Here is a 27751-nt window from a genome sequence, read left to right as displayed (position 1 = left end):
TTCCTCTCTCTCTTTCCTGTCAATGTAGCCATCCAGTTAACCTGCCCTCTAAAAAGGGAGGCAACAAGAACGGTCATATACCTTAGAATGGTCATAACTCTAGGACCCTAGAGACTTGAGCACCCTGGTGTACTCTGCAGATAGTCAGCTGTGGTAGCCAGTGGATCTCTCTAGTACTTCGTTACATCACCTATAAAATAAATATAATAGCTGGCAGGAACAATGTAAGGCTCAAGATAGACAATGTATGTGCCAGTGCTTAGAGAAAACTGCTCAGTGTTATCACTGATACTGGAGGCTCTATAGAGAGTACGTAGACAAGAAAAAGAATAAAAGGCCTTCAAATAGGAAAGGAAGAAATAAATCTTCCTCTATTCAGAGATGACATGATCCTACATATAGAAAACCCCAGGCACTTCCCTGGCAATGCACTGGTTAGGTCTCCACACTCTCACTGTCAAGGGTCGGGGTGTGATCCCTGGTGGGGGAACTAAGGTCCTGCATGCTGCGCTGTGGGGCAAAAAAACAAAACAAAACAAAAAACAATTCATATAAAAGCTCAAAAGATAATAAACAAATTCAGTAAGTTGCAGGACAAGATCAATATAGAAAATCAGTTGTGTTTCTGTACAGCAGCAATGAATAATATGAAAGAGAAATAAAGAAAAATATTCCATTTACAACAGCATCCAAAAGAATAAAGTACCTGGGTACAAATTTAACCAAGGGAATGAAAGATTTGCACGTTGAAAACTATAAAACATTGTTAAAATAAATTAAAGAAGACATACATAAAAGGAAAGACACCTCGTGTTCAAGGATTGGAAGACTTAACATTGTTAATATTGCAATTCTCCCAAAGTGATTTACAGATTCAATGCAATCCATATCAAAATTTCAATAATCTTTTACAATATAAATTAATATGGGATTGCAAGGGACGTTGATTAACCAAAACAGTCTTGAAAAAGAGAACAAAGTTTGAGGAGAAACACTACCCAATTTCAAAAAATAATACAAATCTATAGTAATAAAAATAATGTGGCACTGACATAAGGACAGATATACAAACAGAATAGAATTAAAACTCCAAAAATAAACCAATATATCTATGGCCAAACAATTTTCAATATGGGCTACAAGAACATTCCAAGCAGGAAAGAAGAGTCTCAACAAATGGTGCTGGCACAAGTGGATAGCCATATGCAAAAGAAACAAGTTGGACCCCTACCTCACACCAAACACAAAAATTCATGAGGGACTTCTTTGGAGGTTCAGTGGGTAAAGGCTCTGTGCTTCCACTGCATGGGGCATGGGTTCAATCCCTGTTTGGGGAACTAAGATCCCACATGCTGTGTGGCAAGGCCAAAAAATATATCATGAAAATGGATCCAGGACCTAAATATAAGAGCTAAAACTATAAAATTTCCAAAGAAAATATATGAGAAAATCTTAACGAAATTGGATTTGATAATGGCTTTTTAAAAATTTATTATTTTAATTTTGGCTGTGTTGGGTCTTCACTGCTGTGCGCAGGCTTTCTCTAGTTGTGGTGAGTGGGGGCCACTCTTCGTTGCGGTGCACGGGCTTCTCATTGTAGTGGCTTCTCTTGTTGTGGAGCACGGGCTCTAGGAATGTGGGCTTCAGTAGTTGTGGCACATGGGCTCAGCAGTTGTGGCTTGCGGGCTCTAGAGCACAGGCTAAGTAGTTGTGGCGCACGGGCTTAGTTGCTCCGTGGCATGTGGGATCTTCCCAGACTGGGGCTTGAACGCATGTCCCTGGCATTGGCAGACAGATTCTTAACCACTGCACCACCAGGGAAGTCCGATAATGGCTTTTTATATATGACACCAAAAGCAAAAATCAACAAAAGAAAAAAATAGATAAATTGGATATCACCAAAATGTAAATATTTTGTGTATCAAAGGACATTATCAGAAAAGTAAAAAGAAAATGTGTAAAAGGGTGGAGAATACTTACAAATCATACATAGGATAAGGGTTTAATATCCAGAATACATAAAGAATTCCTACAACTCAAAATCAAAAAGACAAAACCCCAATTTTGAAATGGCCAAAAGACTTGAATAGGCATGTCTCCAAAGAAGAGAAATGGCCAAGAAGAATCAGAAAAGATGCTCAACATCATTAGTCACTGGGAAAATGCTAATCAAAACCACAACAAAATACCACTTCACACTCATTTAGATGGCAAAAATAATAATAATAAAACAGAAAATAGCAAGTGTTGTCAAGGATGTAGAGTTATTGGATACCCTGTACAAGGCTGGTGGGAATGTAAAACAGTTCAGCAACTATAGAAAGGTTTGACTGTTCCTCAAAAATTAAACATAGGATTACCACATGACCCTACAGTTCCACTTCTGGGTATAAACACAATAGAGCTGGAAACAGGTACCCCAGAAAATACTTGTACATGTATGTTTACAGAGGAACTATCACAATACCCAAAAACTACAAACAACTTAGATGTCTATCAACAGATGAATGGATAAACAAATTGTAATAATCAATACTATTGAATATTATTCAGCCAAAAAAGGAATGAAGTGCTGATTGATACATGCTATAATGTGAATGAACTTCAAAAGCATTATGCTAGTGAAAGAAATTCAGGCCCAATAATAAATGTATGATACCATTTATATTAGATATTCAGAATAGATAAATCCAGAGAGGCAAAAAGCAGGTTTGTAATTTTCCAGGCACTGTGGGGAAATGGAAATGGGGAGTAACTGCCTAATGGATATGGGGTTTTTCGGGAGGGGTGTGATGAAAATATTTTGGAACTAGATAGACATGTACAACATTGTGAATGTACTCAGTGTTACTCAATTGTTCACTTTAAAATGGTTAATTTTATTTTATGTAATTGTTTATAAATTGCATATGATGGGAATTCCCTGGTGGTCCAATGGTTAGGACTCTGTGCTTTCACTGCCAGGGCCCCGGTTCAATGCATGCTTGGGGAACTACGATCCTGCAAGCAGGGCAGTGCAGCCAAAAAAAAAAAAAAAAAAAAAAAAAAAATTGCATATGAAAATTAACTTGCTGTATTTATGTGGTCTACTTCTGGACTTTTTATTCTATGCCATTGATCTGTGGGTCTATCCTTTTATCAAGACCATACTCTTTTTTTTTTTTGCGGTACGCGGGCCTCCCACCGCTGTGGCCTCTCCCGTTGCGGAGCACAGGCTCCGGACGCGCAGGCTCAGCGGCCATGGCTCACGGGCCCAGCCGCTCCGCGGCACGCGGGATCTTCCCAGACCGGGACACGAACCCGTGTCCCCTGCATCGGCAGGCGGACTCTCAACCACTGCGCCACCAGGGAAGCCCCATACTCTTTTTTTTAAAAAAATATTTATTTATTTGGCTGCACAGGGTCTTAGTTGTGGCACACAGGACTTTCGTTGCCATGTGATCCTCACTGAGGCATGCAGGATATAGTTTCCTGACCAGGGATCGAACCCAGGCCCCCTGCATTGGGAGCGTGGAGTCTTAGCCACTAGAACACCAGGGAAGTCCCCAAGACCACACTCTTTTGATTAATGTAGCTTTAGAGAAAGTCTTATAATCAAGTGTTGTAATTCCTTCAAATTTTTTTCTTATTTTTCAAAACTATTTAGGCTCTTCAAATTCGTTGATCTTTCCACATTGCATTAAATCTATTGATCAGTCTGGGGAATTGATATCTTTACTATGTTGAGTCTTTCCAAACTATGAACATGGTATGTCTTCCCATTTACTTAGGACTTATTTCACCAGTGGTTTATAGTTCTCAGCATACATATCCTGTACATGTTTTGTTAGATTTATAACTAAATATTTCTTTTGAAACTATTGTAAATTATATTGTTTCCAGTGTATAGAAATGGAATTTGTTTTATTTGCTTACTTTGTATCCTGTGATCTTACTAAATTTACTTATTCTAGAAATTTTGGTAGCATCTTAGGATTTTCCACAATAAAAATCATGTCATCTGAGTAGACAGTTTTGTTTTTCCTTTCAAATCTGGATGTTTTGTATTTCCTTTTCTTTCATTATTGGCCTAGCCAAGCCTCACAGTACAATGCTAAACAGGAGTGGCAGAAGTGGGTATTCTTGTTTTGTTCCTTATCTCAGAGGGAAAGCATTCAGTCTTTGCAATTAAATGTGATATGGACTATAGGTTTTTAAAATATAGATACTCTTTCGGAGTTCCCTGGTGAACTAGTGATTAGAATTTGGTGCTTTCACTGCCGTGGCCTGGGTTCAATCCCTGGTCAGGGAACTGAGATCCCACAAGCCACACAGTGCAACCAAAATAAAAATAAATAAATTAACTTAAAAGAACAGGTGCTCTTTTACCGGTTGAAGAAGTTCCATTCTACTCCTAGTTTTCTTAGAATTTTTGTCATAAATAAATGTTGTACTTTGTCTCCATCTTCACTACAGTGCTCACTTTCAGGTTTCTAGTTGTGCTAAGTTGAGGTAAAGGAACATCAGAGAATATAACTTGTAAACTCACCATTATGCGAGCCACAACTACTAAGCCCATGTGCCACAACTACTGAAGTCTGTGCGCCTAGAGCCTGTACTCCGCAACAGGAGAAGCCACTGCAATGAGAAGCCCACACACTACAACAAAGAGTAGCCCCCGTTCACCGTAACTAGAGAAAAGCCCGCGTGCAGCAACAAAGGCCCAATGCAGACAAAAATTAATTTTTTAAAAATCCTATATAAACTCAGCATCAGTTCAGTGGTACTTTGAATTCTACTGTTGTTCTCCAAATCACCTGCTGCTATTGACGCTTTGAAGTTCTCAAATAGCTGCTCCATGCATTCTACCCAGGTTTTAGACTTGTTTTCTATGTGAGAGAAAAGGTGAAGCATGCTTACTACAACTTACCCAGAGCTGGAACTCCAATACTAAGTTTTTCTCGAGCCTTTCCTATCTTTATACATTTTCTTTCTTTTCCTGTATTACTGGTTCTCCACTCTGCCACCTAACCCCTGCCTCCACAAAAGTCTTCCTAAATTAGTTTACTCCTTCTCAAAGCTTTTATGTAATCTTTCATTTTTTCTTGTCCAGTCTTCTTCCCTGTCCCACCTGCTACTATTAGTTACCTGCAAGCCTACTTGTTTTTTTTTTCTTAATTTTATTATTTATTTATATTTTATTTTTGGCTGCACTGAGTCTTCGCTGCCGCCCGCGGGCTTTCTCTAGTTGAAGCAAGCAGGGGTTACTCTTCGTTCCCGTGCACAGGCTTCTCATTGCAGTGGCTTCTATTTTTGTGGAGCATGGGTTCTAGGCGCGTAGGCTTTGGTAGTTGTGTCACGTGGGCTCAGTAGTTGTGGCTCGCAGGCTCTAGAGCACAGGCTCAGTAGTTGCGGTGCACGGGCTTCGTTGCTCTGCGGCATGTGGGATCTTCCCTGACCAAGGTTGGAACCCGTGTTCCCTGCATTGGCGGGTTCTTAACGACTGTGTCACCATGGAAGTCCCTGGAAGCCTACTTGTAATTGGGGAAATGCAAATCAAAACCACAATAGAAAACAACAAAAAAACAAACAAAACAAAAAACCACGATAAAATACCTGCTTAAGTCCCTGCCAATTTTTAAATTACAATATAAGACACATATAATAAAACTCACCTTCTTAAAGCGTTTAATTCAGTGGTTTATTAGTATATTTACATATCATCATCAGTATATAATTCCAGAACATTTTCATCACCCCAAAAGAAACCCTGTATCTTTAACAGTCAACCTCCACCCCCTGACGCTTCCAGTCCCTGGAAAACACTAATCCACTTTGTCTCTATAGATTTGTCTGTTCTGGATATTTCATACAACATGTGACTTTTATGTCTAACTCCTTTCACTTAGCATGTTTCAACATTCATCCATGTTGTAGCATATATCAGAATTTCATTTGTTATAGCTAATAATATTCAATTGTATGGATATACCACTTTTTATTCATCCATATAACAGTTGATGGACATCTGGGTTCTTTCTACTTTGGGGCTATTGTGAATAAGGCTGCTATGTACATTCATATGTAAGGTTTTTTGTGGACACAAGATTTCTATTCTCTTGGGTATATACTTAGCAGTGGAATTGTTGGGACAAATGGTAATGTTTAAATTTTGCAGTTACTGACAGAGTGTATTCTACAGTGACTGAACAATTTAAATTCCCATCAGCAGTGTATGATGGTTCTAATTTCTCCACATCCTTGATAACACGTGTTATTATCTTTTTTATTACAGCCATGCTAGGGGAGATAAATGGTATCTTAATGTGCTTTGTTTGGTTGATTTTTTGTTTTGTTTTCTTGGTGGCTTGTAGGATCTTAGTTTCCCAACCAGGGATCAAACCCAGGCCCTCGGCAGTGAGAGCACAGAATCCTAACCACTGGACAACCAGGGAACCAGCTTTTAGTTTTATTGATCCTTGCTATTGTTTTCTTTGTTTCTATTTCATTTATTTCTGCTCTGATCTTTCTTTCCTTCTACTAACTGGGTTTTGTTTTTCTTGCTCTAGTTCCTTTAGGTGTACGGTTAGACTGTTTGAGATTCTTCTTGTTTCTTGAAGTAGGAGATTGTATTGCTATAAACTTCCCTCTTAGAACTGCTTTTGCTGCATCCCATAGGTTTGGGATCGTCGTGTTTTCATTGTCATTTGTCTCTAGGTATTTTTTGATTTCCTCTTTGATTTCTTCAGTGATCTCTTGGTTATTTAGTAACATATTGTTTAGCCTCCACGTGTTTGTGTTTTATATGTTTTTTCCCCTGTAATTGATTTCTAATCTCATAGCATTGTGGTTAGAAAAGTTGCTTGATATGATTTCAATTTTCTTAAATTTACTGAGGCTTGATTTGTGACCCAAGAGGTGATCTATCCTGGAAAATGTTCTGTGTGTACTTGAGAAAGTGTAATTGCTGTTTTCGGATGGAATGTCCTATAAATATCAATTAAATCTATCTGGTCTATTGTGTCATTTAAAGCTTGTTTCCTTATTAATTTTCTGGCTGGCTGATCTGTCCATTGGTGTATATGAGGTGTTAAAGTGCTCCACTATTATTGTGTTACTGTAGATTTCCTCTTTTATAGCTGTAAGCATTTGCCTTATGTATTGAGGTGCTCCTATGTTGGGTGCATATATAATTTTTATATCTTCTTGGATTGATCCCTTGATCATTATGTAGTGTCCTTCCTTGTCTCTCGTAACATTCTTTATTTTAAGGTTTATTTTACCTGATATCAGTATTGCGACTCCAGCTTTCTTTTGATTTCCATTTGCATGGAATATCTTTTTCCATCCCCTCACTTTCAGTCTGTATGTGTCCCTAGGTCTAAAGTGGGTCTCTTGTAGATAGCATATATATGGGTCTTGTTTTTGTATCCATGCAGCAAGCTTGTGTCTTTTGCTTAGAGCATTTCCCTCAATGTGGTTTTGATTTGAATTTCTGTGATGGCTAATGATGTTGATTGCCTTTTTATGTGCTGACTGGCCATTTGTATATCTTATTGGGAGAAATGTCTATTCAAATCCTTCAATATTAAATTCTCTACTATTGAGTTTCTTTCATGTAGTGTTAAGTAATACTTCTTTTTAATAGTTTTTTTTTTTTTTTTAATTTTTGGCTGTGTTGGGTCTTCGTTGTGCACGGGCTATTGCTAGTTGCAGCGAACAGGGGCTACTCTTCGTTGCAGCTCACAGGCTTATCATTGCAGAGGCTTCTCTTGTTGTGGAGCACGGGCTATACGCACGTGGGCTTCAGTAGCTGTGGCATGTGGGCTCAGTAGTTGTGGCTCGCGGGCTCTATAGCACAGGCTCAGTAGTCGTGGCACACGGGCTTAGTTGATCCATGGCATGTGGGATCTTCCCAGACCACGGATCCAACCCATGTCCCCTGCATTGGCAGGTGGATTCTTAACCACTGCGCCACCAGGGAAGTCCCCAAGTAATGCTGAAATGAAGTTGCTGATTGTTTGGGGGTTGATGGTTATAAAAATTTGAAAACAGGCTTAAAAAAAAAAAAAACGCTGGGTCTTCCCTGGTGGCGCAGCGGTTAAGAAACTGCCTGCCAATGCAGAGGACACGGGGTCGAGCCCTGGTCCAGGAAGATCCCACATGCTGTGGAACAACTAAGCCCGTGTTTCAAAACTACTGAGCCTGAGCTCTAGAGCCCACGTGCTGCAACTACTGAAGTCCATGCGCCTAGAGCCCACGCTTTGCAACAAGAGAAGCCATCACAATGAGAAACCTGTACACTGCAATGAAGAGTAGCCCCTCGCTCACTGCACCTAGAGAAAGCCCACGCACAGCAAGAATACCCAAGGCAGCCAAAAAAAAAAAAAAAAAAAACCCCTTTTGGAACTTCCATGGTGGTCCAGTGGTTGACTCCACGCGTACACTGCAGGAGGCACAGGTTTGATCCCTGTTCAGGGAACTAAGATCCCACATGTCATGTGACACAGCCAAAACAACAAATAAACAAAACTCTTTTGGCAAATAGGATATAATTGCTTATATACTAAAGTGCCTAAATTTTCATAGGAGTTTGCTTTGTCTCAATATCTTACTGAGAATGTATCTAGGACTTACCTGGGGACGCAGTGATTAAGAATCTGCCTGCCAATTCAGAGGACACGGGTTCAAACTCTGGTCTGGGAAGATCCCACATGCTGCAGAGCACCTAAGCCCGTGCGCCACAACTACTGAGCCTGCGCTGTAGAGCCTGCAAACCAAAACTACTGAGCCCACATGCCACAACTACTGAAGCCCGCGCACCTAGAGCCTGTGCTCCGCAATAAGAGAAGCCACCCGAATGAGAAGCCTGTGCACAGCAGCAAAGAGTAGCCCCCGCTCACCGCACCAGAGGAAGCCTGTGTGCAGCAACGAAGACCCAGTGCAGCCAAAAATAAGATAAAATAAAATAAAATAAATGTATATATATTAAAAAAAGATAAGATGGAGTGGGAAACTGACCATGGAAAGCCAAACTGCTAAACAAATGAATAACAAAAATATACAAATTGTTTAAATGATGTACAGGAGCCTAGAGAATGCCCACTTCATCCTCAGTCCAGCTTTATTTATTTATTTATGTTTGGATGTGTTGCACAGTTTGCGGGAATGTCCGACCAGGGATGGAACCCTGTGCCCTCCTTCAGTGGAAGCGTGGCGTCCTAACCATTGGACCATGAGGGAAGGTTCCTCCTCCTCACCCCAGCATTCTTTAGAAGCAAAAAGGCTAAGTGAAAATCTCAGCACATAAAACAATGCCTGGCACATAGAAAGTGCCCAATAAACATTTGCCCAATGTTGAATGAATAAATGAACATTCCCAGTGCATATCTCTCCGAAAGTTTTAGGAAGCAAACATCCACAGGTAGAGATAAAGATGGAACCAGTTTTTGGCAGCAGGTTAATGTGTCAATTTGGGAACTGCAGGTGATAAACACTAGTTTATGGCACCAAGAATACTGGTTGCAAATACACTTTGTTGATTAAGTCGATATTTATAAATGATAAAGTATGGTAAGTTAAATTGGCCATAAAGGGATCTTTCAAAGCAGGTTATACCACACTTCTAGACTATTAGAGCACTGGGTATTGAAGCACAAAATAATTACCTTAGAAACACACCAGAAGAGGATCAAGGTAAGGGGTGGACACCAACCAAAAAAAAGAAGAGAAAATTCCTCATGAAGAGGAAGTATGGCGCCAAATGAGGAAGGAAATAGAAAAGGAGTATTAAATTTCCGCTTCATTTTTCATCTTAGCAGTTAGTTAAATGTGATGGGTAATACTAAGAAAAAAATATGATCAAGCAGGAATGCTTAGAGGGAAGTGAATTACAATAAATTCTAATTTTTTAGTATTCATTTACACATTACTTCAAGAAAAATAAAGATGAAAACCAATGAAAGTAGGTAAATGAGGGCACTTTGAGCTCCTGGAGAAATGTCCTATATGAACATGTTAGAGAGTACTTACTATTATTATTTTGTTCTTCAGTGGCTTCCAGAAAACCAACAATTAACTACTGCCACTGAACTCTTAATGCATGAATCACTCTGATGCTTGTTAAAAGTTAGCAGTTGATCATGTAGTTTCAGCTTACTAATAAGTTGGTCTGATCATTACAGGCATCTAGTATTCCTTCTGGACCACCCTCATTATGAAGTATTTGGGTTGCCTGTTGTTCTCACAAATGAATACCCCAGTGGGGAGACCAAAAGGGTCCTCTTACAAAGTCACCTCGAGAAGTTGTTGGTCAAGTTCTGGTTGCCCTCTGAGGGAGGGAAAGGAAGCTCCCACGTTCTCTATTAAGCTTGCCTCTTGTGGAGAGAAGGCCTCCACAAGAGGGAGAATTCTTTGAGAATTCGTTCTCAAATATGGTTTAGGGCAGAGACTGTCAAGAATTGTTTATCTCTTATAATGAAACTATTTATGCATGAAATGTCATAATGTCTGAGATTGGCTTTAAATATTCCAAAACAACCAACTCACTCTCTCCAAGCAAAATAAAAAACAAAAAACTGGAGTCCCTCCCATCAGGAAACTTATGCAAGCCTCTTAGATAGACTCATCCACCAGAGGGCAGACAGCAGAAGCAAGAAGAACTACAATCCTGCAGCCTGTGGAACAAAAACCACATTCAGAAAGATAGACTAGATGAAAAGGCAGAGGGCTATGTACCAGATGAAGGAACAAGATAAAACCCCAGAAAAACAACTAAATGAAGTGGAGATAGGCAACCTTCCAGAAAAAGAACTCAGAATAATGATAGTGAAGATGACCCAGGACCTCGGAAAAAGAATGGAGGCAAAGATCGAGACGATGCAAGAAATGTTTAACAAAGACCTAGAAGAATTAAAGAACAAACAAACAGAGATGAACAATACAATAACTGAAATGAAAACTACACTAGAAGGAACCAATAGCAGAATAACTGAGGCAGAAGAAAGGATAAGTGACCTGGAAGACAGAATGGTGGAATTCACTGCTGCAGAACAGAATAAAGAAAAAAGAATGAAAAGAAATGAAGACAGCCTAAGAGACCTCTGGGACAACATTAAACGCAGAAGCACTCACATTATAGGAGTCCCAGAAGGAGAAGAGAGAGAGAAAGGACCTGAGAAAATATTTGAAGAGATTATAGTCGAAAACTTCCCCAACATGGGAAAGGAAATAGCCACCCAAGTCCAGGAAGTGCAGAGAGTCCCATACAGGATAAATCCAAGGGAAAACACGCTGAGACACATAGTAATCAAACTGGCAAAAATTAAAGACACAGAAAAATTATTGAAAGCAGCAAGGGAAAAATGACAACATTAAGGGAACTCCCATAAGGTTAACAGCTGATTTCTCAGCAGAAACTCTACAAGCCAGAAGGCAGTAGCATGATACACTTAAAGTGATGAAAGGGAAAAAACATACAACCAAGATTACTCTACCTGGCAAGGATCTCATTCAGATTCGATGGAGAAATCAAAACCTTCAGAGACAAGCAAAAGCTAAGAGAATTCAGCACTACTAAACCAGCTCTATAACAAATGTTAAAGGAACTTTTCTAAGTGGGAAACACAAAAGAAAAGGACCTACAAAAACAAACCCAAAACAATTAAGAAAATGGTCATAGTAACACACATATTGATAATTACCTTAAACATGTATGGATTAAATGCTCCAACCAAAAGACACAGGCTTGCTGAACGGATACAAAATCAAGACCCATATATATGCTGTCTACAAGTGACCCACTTCAGACCTAGGGGCACATACAGACTGAAAGTGAGGGGATGGAAAAAGATATTCCATGCAAATGGAAATCAAAAGAAAGCTGACAACAAAAAAAAAAAAAAAAAAAAAAAGAAAGCTGGAGTAGCAATACTCATATCCGATAAAATAGACTTTAAAATAAAGAATGTTACAAGAGACAAGGAAGGACACTACATAATGATCAAGACATCAATCCAAGAAGAAGATAAAACAATTATAAATATATATGCACCTAACATAGGAGCACCTCAATACATAAGGCAACTACTAACAGCTATAAAAGAGGAAATCGACAGTAATACAATAATAGTGGAGAACTTTAACACCTCACTTACACCAATGCACAGATCATCCAAAATGAAAATGAATATGGAAAAGAAGCTTTAAATGACACAATAGACCAGATAGATTTAATTGATATTTATAGGACATTCCATCCAAAAACAGCAGATTACACTTTCTTCTCAAGTGCACATGGAACATTCTCCAGGATAGATCACATCTTGGGTCACAAATCAAGCCTCGGTAAATTTAAGAAAATTGAAATCATATCAAGCCATCTTTTCTGACCACTATGCTATGAGATCAGAAATCAATTACAGGGAAAAAAACGTAAAAAACACAAACAAACACATGGAGGCTAAACAATGTGTTACTAAACAACCAAGAGATCACTGAAGAAATCAAAGAGGAAATCGAAAAATACCTAGAGACAAATGACAATGAAAACACGACGATCCAAAACCTATGGGATGCAGCATAAGCAGTTCTAAGTAGGAAGTTTATAGCTATACAAGCCTACTTCAAGAAACAAGAAAAATCTCAAATAAACAATCTAAACTTACACCTAAAGGAACTAGAGAAAGAAGAACAAACAAAACCCAAACTTAGCAGAAGGAAAGAAATCATAAAGATCAGAGCAGAAATAAATGAAATAGAAACAAAGAAAACAATAGCAAAGATCAATAAAACTAAAAGCTGGTTCTTTGAGAAGATAAACAAACTTGATAAACCATTAGCCAGACTCATCAAGAAAAAGAGGGAGAGGACTCAAATCAATAAAATTAGAAATGAAAAAGAAGTTACAACAGACACAGAAATACAAAACATCCTAAGAGACTACTACAAGCAACTCTATGCCAATAAAATGGACAACCTGGAAAAAATGGACAAATTCTTAGAAAGGTATAACCTTCCACGACCGAACCAGGAAGAAATAGAAAATATGAACAGACCAATCACAAGTAATGAAATTGAAACTGTTATTAAAAATCTTCCAACACACAAAAGTCCAGGACCAGATGGTTTCACAGGTGAATTCTATCAAACATTTAGAGAAGAACTAACACCCATCCTTCTCAACTCCTCCAAAAAATTGCAGAGGAACACTCCCAAACTCATTCTATGATGTCACCATCACCCTGATACCAAAACCAGACAAAGATACTACAAAAAAAAGAAAATTACAGACCAATATCACTGATGAATATAGGTGCAAAAATCCTCAACAAAATACTAGCAAACAGAATCCAACAACACATTGAAAGGATCATACACCATGATCAAGTGGGATTTATCCCAGGGATGCAAGGATTCTTCAATATATGCAAATCAATCAATGTGATACACCATATTATCAAATTGATGAATAAAAACCATATGATCAACTCAATAGACGCAAAAAAAAACTGGAGGGGATAAATGACAAAAGTTAGCAAAATTGTTAAAGCCTATATAGGGGCTTCTCACTTTACTTTATTTTAAATATGTTGATTATTTCTGTAATGAGGTTTTTTTTAACTAATTAATTCATTAATTTTTGGCTGCATTGTTGCTCGCAGGCTTTCTCTAGTTGCGGCGAGTGGGGGCGACTCTTTGTTGTGGTGCGCAAGCTTGTCATTGCGGTAGCTTCTCTTGTTGCGGTGCATGGGCTCTAGGCACGCTGGCTTCAGTAGTTGTGGCGCTCAGGCTTAGATGCTCCCCGGCATGTGGGATTTTCCCCAACCAGGGCTTGAACCCGTGTCCCCTGTGTTGGCAGGTGGATTCTTAACCACTGCGCAACCAGGGAAGCCTCATAATGAAAGCTTTTAAATAGGCATATATAAGAACATTGTTTCTCTCCTACATATATTATCTTAAATCAGTTATTGTTCTATGTATTAGAATGATTTCTGTTACAATGAACAGAAACCCCAATCACTCTGGTTTAAACAATAAGAGGAAACATATAGATTTACGTCGCTAAAAAGTCCTGGGCAATTCTAGGTGTCAGGTGATTCTTGATCCTACCGCTCAGTGGTGTCTCTAAAACCTGAGTATTTATCACTCTGCTCTGCCTTCTATGGTGTTAGTTTCATCCTAAGGTTCACATCTCTCCTATTTCAAGAAGACTGTCAACATCTGCTGGGTTACATATGTCATCCAGCAAGTGCTGGATCTGTTCTAGCATTTCCAACAAGACAGGCCACGTTATGCTGCAGAAACACACAGCACCAACATCCCAGTGATTTAACGCAACAAAAGTTTACTTCTTATTCCTACAGAGTCCATTATAGGTCTGGGAGACTCTGTGGAACAGATACCCCTCCACAATGTGGGGGGCTCGGCATTCCAGACTGTTCTGACTTGTGACCTCTCTCTCTGTATGTGCTTATATGACTGAGGCAGGGAAAGACAGCATTAGAGAGTCCTGCACCAAAATATAAATGCTTAAGCTGAGAAGTGAGAGTTCTGCAGACAACCTACTGCTCAAAACTATCTCAGGATCCTGTGTAACTGCAAGGAGAAAAAAGTCTAACCACTCCCTTCTTACTGTTCACTAGGATACAAGCTCCATGAGGATATGCATTTTGTCTCCTTGTCCACTACTATATCCTTAGTTTAGAAGACTACCTGGGTACATAATAGGCCCTCATTAAATTGAATGAATGAATGTAATGTCAGCAAGAAATCCATATGTATAACTTGGGAGAAGAAACAGAGTCCCACGGGTGTAAGGCTGAGACTGTTGGGTAAGATCTATGCAGACCAGAGCTGCAGAGCTGGCCGAGCTTAAAAAATAAGCACACTGGTATACTGGTACAGTTATCTTAGAGAAGAAAATGAAATCCTGCTGAAAGCGGCAGACCAAAACCTCAGGTGACTTACACCATAAAGCACTGAAGCCAAGGACCAAATCAACCGAGCAAACCACCACCACGAGTGCTCAGCTCCTGGAAGGAGCTGCAACAGCCACAAATGCATCTGCTCCTTTAATGTAGTCAGTCCACCCAACATACCACTGGGGACCAGGGGAAAGGGAAGGACACGCACACTGACTGAGACCCTGCTATTTCCCAGGCCGATAAGTGCTTTTCCTTCATCAACCCCTCTAATCCCCAGAAAAACCCTGAGTTGAGTGTTATCTCTATTTCATATGAAAACTGGAGATTTAAGAGTGTTTCAGTAACCAATCAAGAAACAGGAATGTTTTACAAGCTAGAAATAGAAATAGACACAATACAATGTCATCCAGGCTGGCTGGGCAGGAACAACATACAGATCAGTCCTGCTAATCCTGCCCTCAGGCCTGACTGATGCAGCTAAGTGACAGCCAACAGACCCACTAGCTATGGGGTCTCAACAAGCCTCTGGATCTCTTATTTCCTTGTTTAACTCCTTTCCTGATTACACCTAGATGCTCTATCAGGAACACATCTGCATCACTGTTGTAGATAAAAGGTGGAGCTACAAGAAAATCCACAGCCTACAGAGATTTTCTGCAATCTATCAAATGTGTACACTAAGGCTGTTACATGATACGATGGAGAAAACAGAAGGATGACCCTTCCTGTTTAACAGTTACAGTGTAAGTCAACCAACACACATGTGTATTTGTCCGTCCTTGCCTACCACTCAGCATCCTCTCCCAAATCTTTGCTTTTGGGAACTGGTCTCCTGTTCACTGGATTCCCAGAGTAACATGCCCTGTGACCCATAGGATCCTGATGCAGTAAACACTCCAGTTCCCAAATATAACCCTCTCCTTGTTCTTTTTTTTTTTTTTTTTGCGGTATGCGGGCCTCTCACTGTTGTGGCCTCTCCCGTTGTGGCCTCTCCCATTGTGGAGCACAGGCTCCGGACACGCAGGCTCAGCGGCCATGGCTCACGGGCCCAGCCACTCTGCGGCATGTGGGATCTTCCCGGACCGGAGCACGAACCCGTGTCCCCCTGCATCGGCAGGCGGACTCTCATCCACTGCGCCACCAGGGAAGCCCTCCTTGTTCGTAATGACATACAAAAGCCAAGTTAAAATGCAAACAGATAAAAAACCTGAGAAGGTGATCCTGAATTGCCATTAATTTCCATTTAGACCTTGGAAAAGTGCTCATTTTTATGGCTGTTTTATCCTATTGATATTGTGACATAAGTAAACAGTCTAGTTTCTTTTACTCGAGAAAATTCTTCTTTACATGGCTAAAGATTCCAACCCGTTTCCATATTATCTCCTTCTTAGAGGTGTTCTCCCTTTTCCATCCACCACCAGAGAGGCATACAATAGCGATTAGTTCACCTGGGCAGATTCCCTATTGGTGAAGTAAATATGATTTCATCACAGTAAAAACTGTACTAATAGTATTCCAGAGCTGAATTAGCTAAAAAGTTAAAAAAGGAACTCAAACAATGTCCAAATTTGTGAACAGTACCCGATGATGGGACAGTTAAGAAAATCCAATTTGGTTCTTCAAAAATTTTACATTAGAATTCATTTCTGCCCATGAGATTACTGAAATTGGTAAACCTGGAAGACAATGGTATGCAATTAAACGTCATATTATTGCTTTGTTTTGGAAGACCATGCTACAAATGTTTCTAACATGTATGCTTAAGAGTGGCTGAGGAAATCAATGCAAACCAACAATATTCACCTCTGTGACCACAGAAGAATTCATGGCTGCATCCACTATTTGAAGCTGAATTTGCTATTCTGCCAAATACAGTCCCAAAACAGCTTTTCCCTTTACTCTGAATGTTCTTAGAACACCTCTCCTGCTAAGGAAATCCCTGAAAGTTTTAGTAAAAACAGCAAGTAGTACAACTAACACATTCCCTGCAGACTCAACCTTGATTCCTTCTGTGAAACATGTTTATTTCCCAAAGTTTCCTGATGAAAAATTCCACTGATGAAAAATTCTTCATGCTTCATAATTTTGTACTTTTCATAACTTTAAGGTCCAGCTCCACTTGGTGAATTTCTTCAGACTGAGGACACCGAACAAGCTTCCCTTTACTGGTGGAGTTTCTGGTGTCTAAGAAGGCTTGAGCGTCTGCTGAAGTTTCTCCTGCATGTGCTACAGGTATAAGGCTGCTCACCTGTGTGAGTTCTCCGGTGTTTAATAAGGTGGGAATTTTGACTGAATTTTTTTCCACATTCATGACATGTAAAGGGCTTCTCTCCAGTGTGAGTTCTTTGGTGTGTGTGGAGATTTGTATTTTGACTGAAGCTTTTCCCACACCATGAGCATTTATATGGTTTTATTCCTTGGTGTGTTGTTAAGTGCTTATTAAGATCTGAACTCCACCTAAACCTCTTATCACACTGCTGACATTTATATGGTTTCTCTTCAGTGTGAATTCTTTGGTGCTTAATAAGGTCAGAGCTAACTCTGAAGCTTTTCCCACATTCCTGGCATTTAAAAGGCTTCTCTCCTGCACGTTCTTTTTTGTGAAGATCCATAAGTTTCAGCAGCTCTTGTTTCCAGGTTGAAAGTTTCTTTTTTTTCTTCACTGGAAAATCTCGGTGCCATTTCCCCACCCTATGCATATCACCATGATTTTCTTTGCCCATTGTTTTCTGGGGGACTTTCAATCTGGCCTTTTTTGATGCTATATCTACTGGTACTTGTATTTCTAAGTCAGAAAGACATAGAGGCTGAAGATTTTCAGTGTCATTTTTGAGCTTTAGCCCTGCTGGAATAAACATAAGAAACAGCTAACCATATGACAGAGCAAGAAAGCCACAGTAATGAAGAGAAAAACTGGATGAACACTAATTTTTAAAAAAAACAGATAAGCAGAAGTGTAAAATGTTAAGCCCTTGTAAAAGTTCCTATTAAGGCACATTTCCTTTCTTCCCATGGTGTACTTACCTGTAGGCAGCTCTCCCGAATTGTCCTTGAACTCCAGGGATCTTTGAACCCACGGCTCTTCCCCCTGCTCTAGACAGGAGATCACTTTAGGTTTGGGGAGCACAAATAATGCTGTGAAATGGAAAAACTGAGGTCAAGGATTGGTAACAATAGTCCAGTAATTCCAGACTATTTCAGGAAGAGCAAAGGATACTTTAACAGTTTGCAACACCAAATGGTTAAATGGATAGACTCATATCTGGTATCAGGTTCATAACATACTTCATTTGTGGGTGGATATACAAAGTAGAGAGTGAGAAATAAACCTAAGCTGGACCAATGAAAAGGATATAGGGCATGGGAATCCGGTGCATGATCCCCATCTTCTGCTACCAAGAATACCCCATATTCTACTAAGGTAGGACCAAACTGCAGAGGCTGTAGGAAATATACCTGGTCCTATTAAGTCTTTAGGAAGACTCATACTGGATAAGGCCAGGTCTAGAGGAGTCAATGTGAAGGTCAGTGGGCTGGGTATCATAAACACAAGTGATTCCTGTTATACTATAGCAACTTTCAATTTAGATCTCAGGTACTAGACACTGGATCAGGAAAGATTTCTACCATTCCCATAGCTCACTGGTTCACATCCAGGTGGAGGAAACAGACCAGAATTACTTAGTGGACTTTCTCTAAGTCATATTGCCAAGTATGGAAAGTATTCATCACTCAGTCATTCAATACATATGTGCTGAGTGGCTATGGTGCACCAGACACCCTCTATGTGCTAAGGATACAGTGGTGGATAAGACAAGCCCCTTGTTCTCACAGAGCTTATCTTTTAGTGCAGAGTGAGACAATCTAACATTAATAAACAAGCAAATAAAATGTCAGGAAGTGATAAATGTTTTGAAGAAAACTAAAGCAGGGTGAGAGAACATTTAAGATTCTGCTTGTGAAGATATTTTAGATAAGGCTGTATGAAAAGCCTGTTTTAGAAAGTGATATCTGAGCAGAACCCTAAAATGAGAATTTTACCATGTGGCAGAAACGTGGGCCAGGCAGAGGGAAGGGGAAAGAAATGAGCACCTCAAGTCCATGAAACAGCAAGATGAGCAGTATGAACAAAGAGGCCAGAGCAAGGGCACAAGTAGTAGGACATGACAGGCTGGTGAGGAGGGGCCAGATTTTGGAGGGTCCTGAGAGCCTTGGTAAGGAATTTGGATTTATTCTGAACCTTACAAGAAGTTATTGCAAGGTTTTGAAGCAGAAAATGTCATGATCTGATCAGGTTTTTAAAAGACTCTGGCTGCCATGTAGAAAACAGACTGAGAGGGCAGGAGTGGTGGCCGTGGGTGCCAGTTAGAAAGTATTGAGGTGGACCTTGATAGAGATGTTGCTGGCTGAGACCAGGATGCTAACACAATAAGCTGAGACATGATCAGATTCAGGCTACACTGTGAAGGTGGAGCCAAGAGTGATGTATTAGACTTAGTGGGGTATTATGGCAAGATCAAGGTAAAGGATGACTGGATGTTTCTTGCTCTGAACAAGTGGATGAGTGGGTATTCCTTTTACGGAGATGATATGGGCAAGATGTAAGGGCAAGTTTGGAGAGAAGAGGAGATCAAGAATTCCAAATAGTGTAAGGAATGTGTACTTGGAAAAAGCTCCCTGGTGATCTTTTCCCTGCCTACACCATCTAGTTGAGAACCAGTCAGCTACTAGAACAGAGACTCTCTCACAGGGGTGCATTCTCAGTACGCCAACAACAGGATAGATTAGTCCACTCCTATGTTAACGGAAGGGGAGAATCTTTACCTAGAGAGATGACAGTCTCATAGTTTTCTTGCATTACATCATTGTAGAGGGCCTTCTGAGTGGGATCCAGTAACTCCCATTCTTCCTTGGAAAAATACATGGCCACTTCTTCAAATGTCAACAAGCTCTAAAGAAGAGAATGGGCTTTAGCTCAGGACTTGCCACTACAGTAGTAGCCCAACCTTCTGAGCCATCAACTGCATGGTAAGCCAGTCACTAAAGGAACTAACAGCACATGAATTTTTTTTAAGTGGGAAGGCAGAAAGGAAGTAGGCAAGGGATCAGCAAATAGCCTGGGAGGTGCCCAGTTCCTGAGGGGGATCATGTCGGTTAACACCTCTGTGCACCTGCTGGGCAGTGTGGGTCAAGGGCAGCAGGGAGAGGTAGCCCTAAGAAGCTGGAAAGCACAGCTCACCTGGGACTCAGGCAAGACGAGCTCAGGTGCCACTGTCCAATCTTTGGCATTTGTCTGCTCAGGAAAGGCTAGGATCTGGTGAGCAGGCACCGCTGTAGAAGAGTGAGAGGAAATTTCTCTCCCTTCTGTCTTTGAACATCCTAGGCTCAGTTCTGAAATATAGAAGATCCTGATCTTTCAGTAGAAATGGAACACTTTACAAGTGCTATGTGGTACCTAGAAGTGGCTATCTCATTTTAAACAAGAATCAAGCATCTACTAGCCCCTAAGATGGGTTTCCCAGTTGACTCTCTTCAGTTTTCATGAGTGAAGTCAATAAAAGGAAGTCTTGTTTTTTTCCTTACATGACATGAATTCTCCTGAGTTGGACAAAAATTAGAGGTGTTGGAAAATGTAGTACTGAGTCCAGTGTGCCAAGTAAAGGAAATACAAAGGAAGAAATGAGCTTGGTGAGTTCAAGAAACAGCAAGAAGGGTTTCCCTGGTAGCACAGTGGTTAAGAATCCGCCTGCCAATGCAGGGGAGACGAGTTTGAGCCCTGTTATAGGAAGATCCGACATGCCATGGAGCAACTAAGCCCACGCGCCACAACTACTGAGCCTGTGCTCTACAGCCCGCGAGCCACAACTACTGAGCCCATGCGCCACAACTACTGAAGCCCGTGGGCCTAGAGCCTGGGCTCTGCAACGAGAAGCCACAGCAATGAGAAGCCCACGCACTGCAGTGAAGAGTAGTCCCCACTCGCAGCAACTAGAGAAAGCCCGCATGCAGCAATGAAGACCCAACACAGCCAAAAACAAACAAATAAATTAATTTATATATTAAAAAAAAAGAAACAGCAAGAAGACCAGTGTGGCTAAAGAGGACTGAGCAGGGCAGGAATGGCAGGAGATGAGGGCAGGAAGGTGAGGAGGGGCCAGAATTTGGGGGGTCCTGGGTGCCTCTACAAGGAGTTTGGATTCATTATGAATGTGTGAAAAGTCACAGTAAGGTTTTCATGCAGAGAAGTGTCCTGATATGATCCAGTTTTTAAAAGATTCTGGCTGTGCTGTGTGGAAAACAGCCTGCGGGAGGGGAGGAATGGTGGCGGGGGGTGCCAGATAGAAAGTACTGAGGTGGACCTTGTTAGAGATGCCGCTGGCTTACACCAAGATGCTAAAGCACAGCAGGCTGAGACTTGGTTGGACTCAGGCTACACGGTGAAGGTGGAGCCAAGAGGACTAGTGATGGAGTAATACTACTGGTGTTTGATAAGATCGGTGTAAAGGATGACCAAGTTTTCTGGGCTAAAATATTGGGTGAATCGTGGTGTCCTTTGTGGAGATGGGAAAGTTAAGAGAAGAGCAATCTGGAGGGAAAGAAGGCAGATTTAGGATAAGGAATGATCATGTGCACTGGGAAAAAGCTCCCTGGTGTTCTGGATATACCTTTTCCCTGCCCACACCATCTAGTTGAGAACCAGTCAGCTACTAGAACAGAGACTCTCTCACAGGGGTGCATTCTCAGTACGCCAACAACAGGACAGATTACTCCACTCCTATGCAAAGGGAAGGGAAGAATCTTTACCTAGAGAGATGACAGTCTCATAGTTTTCTTGCATTACATCATTGTAGAGGGCCTTCTGAGTAGGATCCAGTAACTCCCATTCTTCTTGGGAAAAATACATGGCCACTTCTTCAAATGTCAACAAGCTCTAGAGAAGAAAATGGGCTTTAGCTCAGTACCTGCCACTTCAAAAGCAGCCCAACCTTCTGAGCCATCAACTGCATGGTAAGCCAGTCACAAAAGGAATTAACAGCATTTGATTTTTAAAAAGTGAGAAGGCAGAAAGGAAGGAGGCAAGGGATCAACTAACAAGTGCCCCAAATCGTGGGGAACATCTGGACTAACAGCTCTGAATACCTGCTGGGGAGCGCGGGTCAAGGGCAGCAGGGAAAGGCAGCCCTAAGAAGCTGGAAAGCACAGCTCACCTGGGACTCAGACAAGATGAGCTCAGGTGCCACTGTCCAGTCTTTGGTGTTTGTCTGCTCAGGAAAGGCTAGGATCCGGTGAGCAGACACCGCTGTGGGTGAAGGAGAGCCACAGGAAATCTCTCTCGCTTCTGTTTCTGAATATCCTAGGCTCATTTCTAAAATACAGAAGACCTTGAGTTTTTCAGTATTGATGAGACACCTTTACAAGTGTATGGTGCCCAGAAATGGCCTTCTCCTTGTTAATGAGAACCAAGTATCTACCAGCCTCTAAACAGATTCGCCAGTTTTCATAAGCAAAATTAACAAAAGGAAAAACCCTTTTAATTTTCCTCTCATGACACAAATTGTTCAGAGTTTGACAAAGCTTAAACATATTTGAAAATGACATACTCAGGGACTCCAGTATACAGTAGGAGATTTTAATCATTTATCATTTCTTTCCTGGTACACAATTTTCTTCACATTCCACCACTGACAACCGATTTCTGATTCCAATTCCTTCTGTATTTTATGAGGACAAGGTGGGCCCAACCCTCTCCACTTTTCTAAAAAACTGAGTTCCAATCGCTTCTCGGCCTTTTGGCTAAGATCAAGTGTAAAAAACTGAGTTCCCAGTGTTATTAACAGGGTTCTGTGGTTTGGAGATTTCTGTATCTTAGGCCAACCCCCACCTTCAACCACACCTGGTCTGCTCTACCATAACCTGGGGGGCATTCTAATTGCTAACGTGGCTGCATTAGTAGATCCACAGGGCAGGGCAACCAGAAAGTGCTCATGTGTTTTGGCTTAAATTACTATCACAGCTCCCAAGAGAAGGAAAGTAACATGAAGCTCCTTACCCCTCTCACATACGGGCTCAGTTTCTTTGTGGGTATTCCTGATCAGCAGCTCTTGTAGACTCTGGTGTGTATTCCAAATTTCTTCATCCTGGGACATGCCCATTTGCTGGGCCTCTGCTGGCTTCAGCTTGAAGCCTGGGGCCTCTGCTGTTTCTCCCAAGAGCACTGCCTCCTTTCCCAGCTCATGCTCTGCAACCTAGAAATAATGCCCATCCTTGTTACCATGGAACTTACTTTTCGTTTGGGAGTTGGTGGGAGAGGGAGGAAAAAGCAGAGTGCAAACTGTGGGAAGAAGGAGACGCTAAAGGAAATGTCACAAAGACTTAAAAGAGATACGAGACCACCAGTTTTCCACAAGAACTATACACAAAATATAAGAATATTGGCAGAAGAGGAGAAAAGGTGTGGTTACTGCCAGCCCTCCAAGACAGCAGCCCCCACCCTCTGCATCCAGCCCAGCTCAGACCACTAACAGGGCTGCACAGGCCACCTGTTCTCATGCTGCCTTGACAGACTTTCTCTCCCAACTTAGATTCTTGCCTTAGTGGTTTTCTGTCTTCTCTCTCAAAAGATAAAGGAATTGAATTTAAAAGGTGTCTGTCAACCAGATTTTCCACATGGCCACCAGGGAAGAGTCTCACAGAGGATTGGGATGAAACGGAGAAAAATGTGGGAGGAAAGAGCCAGGGCTCTGAGCTTCCCTGATGGTGCAGTGGTTAAGAATCCGCCTGCCAATGCAGGGGACATGGATTTGAGCCCTGGTCGAGGAAGATCCCACATGCCAGACAGCAACAAAGCCTGTGTGCCACAACTACTGAGCCTGGGCTCTAGAGCCCAAGAGCCACAACTACTGAAGCCCGCGCACCTAAAGCCCGTGCTCCGCAACAAGAGACGCCACCGCAATGAGAAGCCCGCGCACCGCAACGAAGAGTACCTCCCGCTCACCACAACTAGAGAAAGCCCACACACAGCAACGAAGACCCGATGCTGCCAAAAGTAAATTAAAAAACAAAAGAGGGTCAGGGCTCCAACCTATCCTCAAGTAATTTTGACACAAAACGTGTGCCCTCCCGGTATTCTCAGTAGGCCTGTGAAGCTAGCTGGTATGCTGCCACCTGCCCAAGGGCATGCCCTGGATCCCCGCTCACAGCACAGCCAAGGAACAACCACTGAGGGAAGGCAGTGGAGGCCCTTGTCTACGGTACAGAGGACACTATCACTCACGCTCTTTCTTCTCTCAGCTACTCTGTTGGGATTTCCAAATCTTTCTTTCCCTGTTTTCTTTCTACTTTTTCTCTTCCTGGGCAGTCTTCCTCTAGTTGTTTGGTTTCTCCTTCTTTCCTATCTTCACTCTTCTTTGGTCTCTAGGAATTCCTCCTTTTCTGGATCTGTCGCTTCCTCTCCAACTCCTTATTGCCTTTTGTTGTTTCTAAGAACTTGAGGCCCATCTCCTTCGCCGAGCCAGACTAGGCTCATTACCCTCAACACACCCTGGCTCCAAAGAGGGCAAAAAGCAACTCTCTCCCTAAGGCCAGGGAAGCCTCTCTCAGGATTTCTGAATCATATGCACTGACTATGGCTGTGGATCTGTGCTTTTACATTCTGCTTTACATGTCCTAAAGGGACAACAGAAGTTACCTATTTCACTTTATTTCTCAATTAATTGCCCCAATACATCCACCATCACCCTATTTCACTGTATACAACAGGAATCTTTCTTCTCACCCCATTCCTCGTTTGACCAGATTCCCTCTGCAAGTGTTCTACCAGGACCACAGCCTCCTCAATGCTCTGTAGATGGTGCTTCTTTATGCAGGTCTGGGTGTCCCTGGGCAGAATGGACAGGAACTGCTCTAGCACCACAAGTTCCAAGATCTGCTCTTTTGAATGAATCTCTGGCCTCAACCACCGACGGCATAATTCCAGAAGCTGGTCAACAGCCTCCCGGGGTCCAGCTGCTTCATGATAGAGGAAGCTCCGGAAGTGCTGGTGAGACCTCTCAGGACTGGGACTGTCCGTTTGGGGGGCATATTTCTTATGCTGACTGGAGCTCCCTGTCACAGGTCCCTTGGTCTCCCACAGAGTCCTGATCTGAGGGTTCAAGTACTCAGCCACCTTCAGATCTATGGTCATCATTCTTCTCGAGGAACAATTCTGCTCCTGTATTGGACACACCTCCAGCACTACCTCTGAAAACTGAGGCCCAGTCTGGTCTGGAACAAAATCAATAAAAGGATCTTCTTCCTAAGGCATTGAGGGCAGAAGAAAGTGCATGTCAGTAAGAAAGTCACATGAACTTTACTACTTGTTACTTATGAGAGAAACATGAACTTTAAAAATCAACTGCCAAAAAAACCCAAATCAACTGCCAGGCCCTTGTTTCTCTCATTTTCTTTCTATTATTCAGCTGAATACAGCACAGCTTATTAAAGACAAATGCCAATAAATCACTTTGCCTTAAAAAAAAAAATCAGGAAAAGTTGGTGGGTGAAAAAACTAGTACCCACTGGCTCCAAGGAGTTTGGGGATTATCCAAAGATTTAATTGATGCACTTCCTATGCCATCCTCTCCGTGTAAAGGAAAGATCAGGAGAATATTCTGAGTTTCTCTTAAATTTCAACATATCGTCCTAGTCTGTCTTCAGTAAGAGGGTACAACTTCTATGACCTTTATCCTTTTGGGAAGATGGAAGCCTTCACTTCCTGGAACATTTGAGGTGCTCCTTTCCATTGTATGAAAACTGGCAGGAGAGCTGAAACAATGAGACCAGAGTAGAAGAAAAGTAAATCAGAAAAATGGAGCCTTATTCTTCTCAAAAGCAACCCCCAATTAAATAACTAGTTGCTCTACATTTGTCTTGGCATTTCTTTGGAAGACATATAAAGAGCACCATGCAGAAGATGTATACCTGTGTATTTTTCCTTTCCTTTCCAAATTCACTTATTTATGTATGTATGTATGTATGGCTGTGTTGGGTCTTCGCTGCTGCGCGTGGGCTTTCTCTATTTGCAACGACTGGGACGGAGCATAGGCTCTAGGCGCTCCGGCTTCAGTAGCCGTGGCTCGCGGGTTCAGCAGTTGTGGCTCGCGGGCCCCAGAGCGCAGGCTCAGCATTTGTGGCCCATGGGCTTAGCTGCTCCGCCGCACATGGGATCCTCCTGAACGAGGGCTAGAACTGTGTCCCCTGCATTGGCAGGCTGATTCCCAACCACTGCGCCACAAGGTAAGTCCTATACCTGTATTTTTAATTTCTCGTTACTTGACCTAGGAAAAATTACAGCTGATCCTTGTTCACAAAATGTTTATCCAAATGTCAATTGGAAGAAAAAGGACAGCATGTTAGTTGGTCATGATTACATTCAGCTGCTACATTTCTCCAGGGCTCATTTAGACCTCTAAGCGAGGCTGAGGAGAGCCTCGTGAGGCTCACTTTCCCTGAGGTGATCCAGCAGAAAGGGCACCGAAATTCTGCCCAGGAAGCTACGGTGTTCACAAACGGCCGGCTCCCGATGCCCACCTGGCTCTGAGGAGCAGGGACACTTCCCAGGCTTTTGCATCAGAGTAAGCTGATCTGACTGAGGCTGGACCGCCCGTTTCTCCCGCAGTAACATCAGCCAGTAAAGGAAACGCCGGCGGAGGCGGGAAAGTGAACACGACCGCCCGGGCGCGCCCGCGAGCACTGTGCCTGCGGGCAGTGTCCGAGCGGGCTCCCGCCGCGCGGCCCTGGGCGCCACCCGCACAAACGTTGGAGAAAGCGGCCTCACGAGCCTGACGGCGGGCCTCGCCCCAGACAGTCCTGTCGCCCGTCTCGGAAACACCACCGGCCGCTGTGCAGCGGCCCCAAGCAGCGGCCGCAGTCTCTCGGAGGCTCCGGGGCCGGCGCCGAAGCGGAAGCCGCTTCTAGGTTACCTCGGACGGCTTGGCTTCGTGAAGGCCGCTCCCTCTTCCCGGGGCTCTACCACAAGTTGCCGCCGGCCCGGCCACCGCTATAAGGAGGACAGTTCCACGCCACGCGCCACTCAGGGGCGGGCCCCCGAGGCCCCGGGGTTTGGGAGCGCAGGCCGGGCACTATTTAGACCCACCTGGTCCCCCCTACCCGACCTGAAATCCTCCCTGCGCTGCTAGCTACCCGCACTCCAACCGGAGGCAGAAGTGACGCACTTCCGGGGAGGACCCGCTCAGCCCCGGCTGGGTCCGTGAGCGCTGCCGCTCCAGGCCGACCTGGGTGACCGGCCTCCGCCCGGGTTCAGCCCTGGCGGCAAGAAAGAGTTAAGGCCACCGAGTCCCCAGGCCCGCCCAGCCTAGAGGGCCCTGCGCGCGGCTTGGCGCCCTTGTGTCGCCGTCTCGCGTCCCAGCTTTGTGGGGCGCGTGCGTCCAGGGCGTTCCTGTGTCGTGTTCGGGCTGCCGGCTGAGCCTGGTGACCCAGGCCCCGCCCTGAGGGTCACCGTTCCCTTCCGTGCGCTGGGCCCCAGACCTTACCGCGGCTCAGCCGGCCGTGCCCGAGCTGCCGGCCAGGGCCCTGTCGCAGCTTCCCACAGTACGAGGTCGTTTTGTCCCGGTCAGGATCGACGGCCCCTGAGGGGTGTGTACTCATTTCTGGGCCGTGCGTGCACACACGATTCTGTTTTTTCTTGTGAGGTAGGTTTTTACTTGTGAAATAGGTTCCTTTTATAGATCTCCTTGACAGAGAATTGAGAGATAAGGAGTGACTTGATCGAGGTCACATAATTCACCGGTGGCAGGTCCTCCAGTGGAATTTAGGGCCCCTTTGTCCTGTTTTCTGCTTTTTCCACCACA

General features: G+C 42.8%; 1 protein-coding gene across 11 annotated transcripts; it reads right to left on the bottom strand.

The window, feature by feature from the left end:
• Positions 1-352: 352 nt before the first annotated feature.
• Positions 353-27105, bottom strand: ZNF75A (zinc finger protein 75a). 11 transcript variants are annotated; one of them, XM_032606558.1, is made up of 10 exons: positions 26472-27080; positions 25622-25706; positions 24679-25197; positions 22954-23149; positions 22112-22269; positions 21708-21834; positions 20143-20294; positions 19728-19854; positions 17928-17991; positions 353-510 (listed from the first exon to the last, which is right to left on the bottom strand). In XM_032606558.1, exons 2-10 carry the CDS (start codon positions 25682-25684, stop codon positions 393-395), a joined length of 1524 nt encoding a protein of 507 aa, XP_032462449.1. In that variant the 5' UTR covers positions 25685-25706; positions 26472-27080; the 3' UTR covers positions 353-392. The 11 variants fall into 11 exon arrangements, with proteins under 11 accessions (XP_032462449.1, XP_032462450.1, XP_032462443.1 ...); XM_032606559.1 differs by having other exon boundaries at positions 460-510; positions 17928-18038; XM_032606552.1 differs by lacking the exon at positions 353-510 and adding an exon at positions 13762-17748 and having other exon boundaries at positions 17928-18038.
• Positions 27106-27751: the final 646 nt, after the last annotated feature.

Source organism: Phocoena sinus, chromosome 15 (genome assembly GCF_008692025.1).
Source record: "Phocoena sinus isolate mPhoSin1 chromosome 15, mPhoSin1.pri, whole genome shotgun sequence".
Classification (NCBI taxonomy): domain Eukaryota; kingdom Metazoa; phylum Chordata; class Mammalia; order Artiodactyla; family Phocoenidae; genus Phocoena; species Phocoena sinus.
The sequence above is the reverse complement of the archived record's forward strand: the minus strand, read 5'-3'. Positions and strand labels throughout refer to the sequence as shown.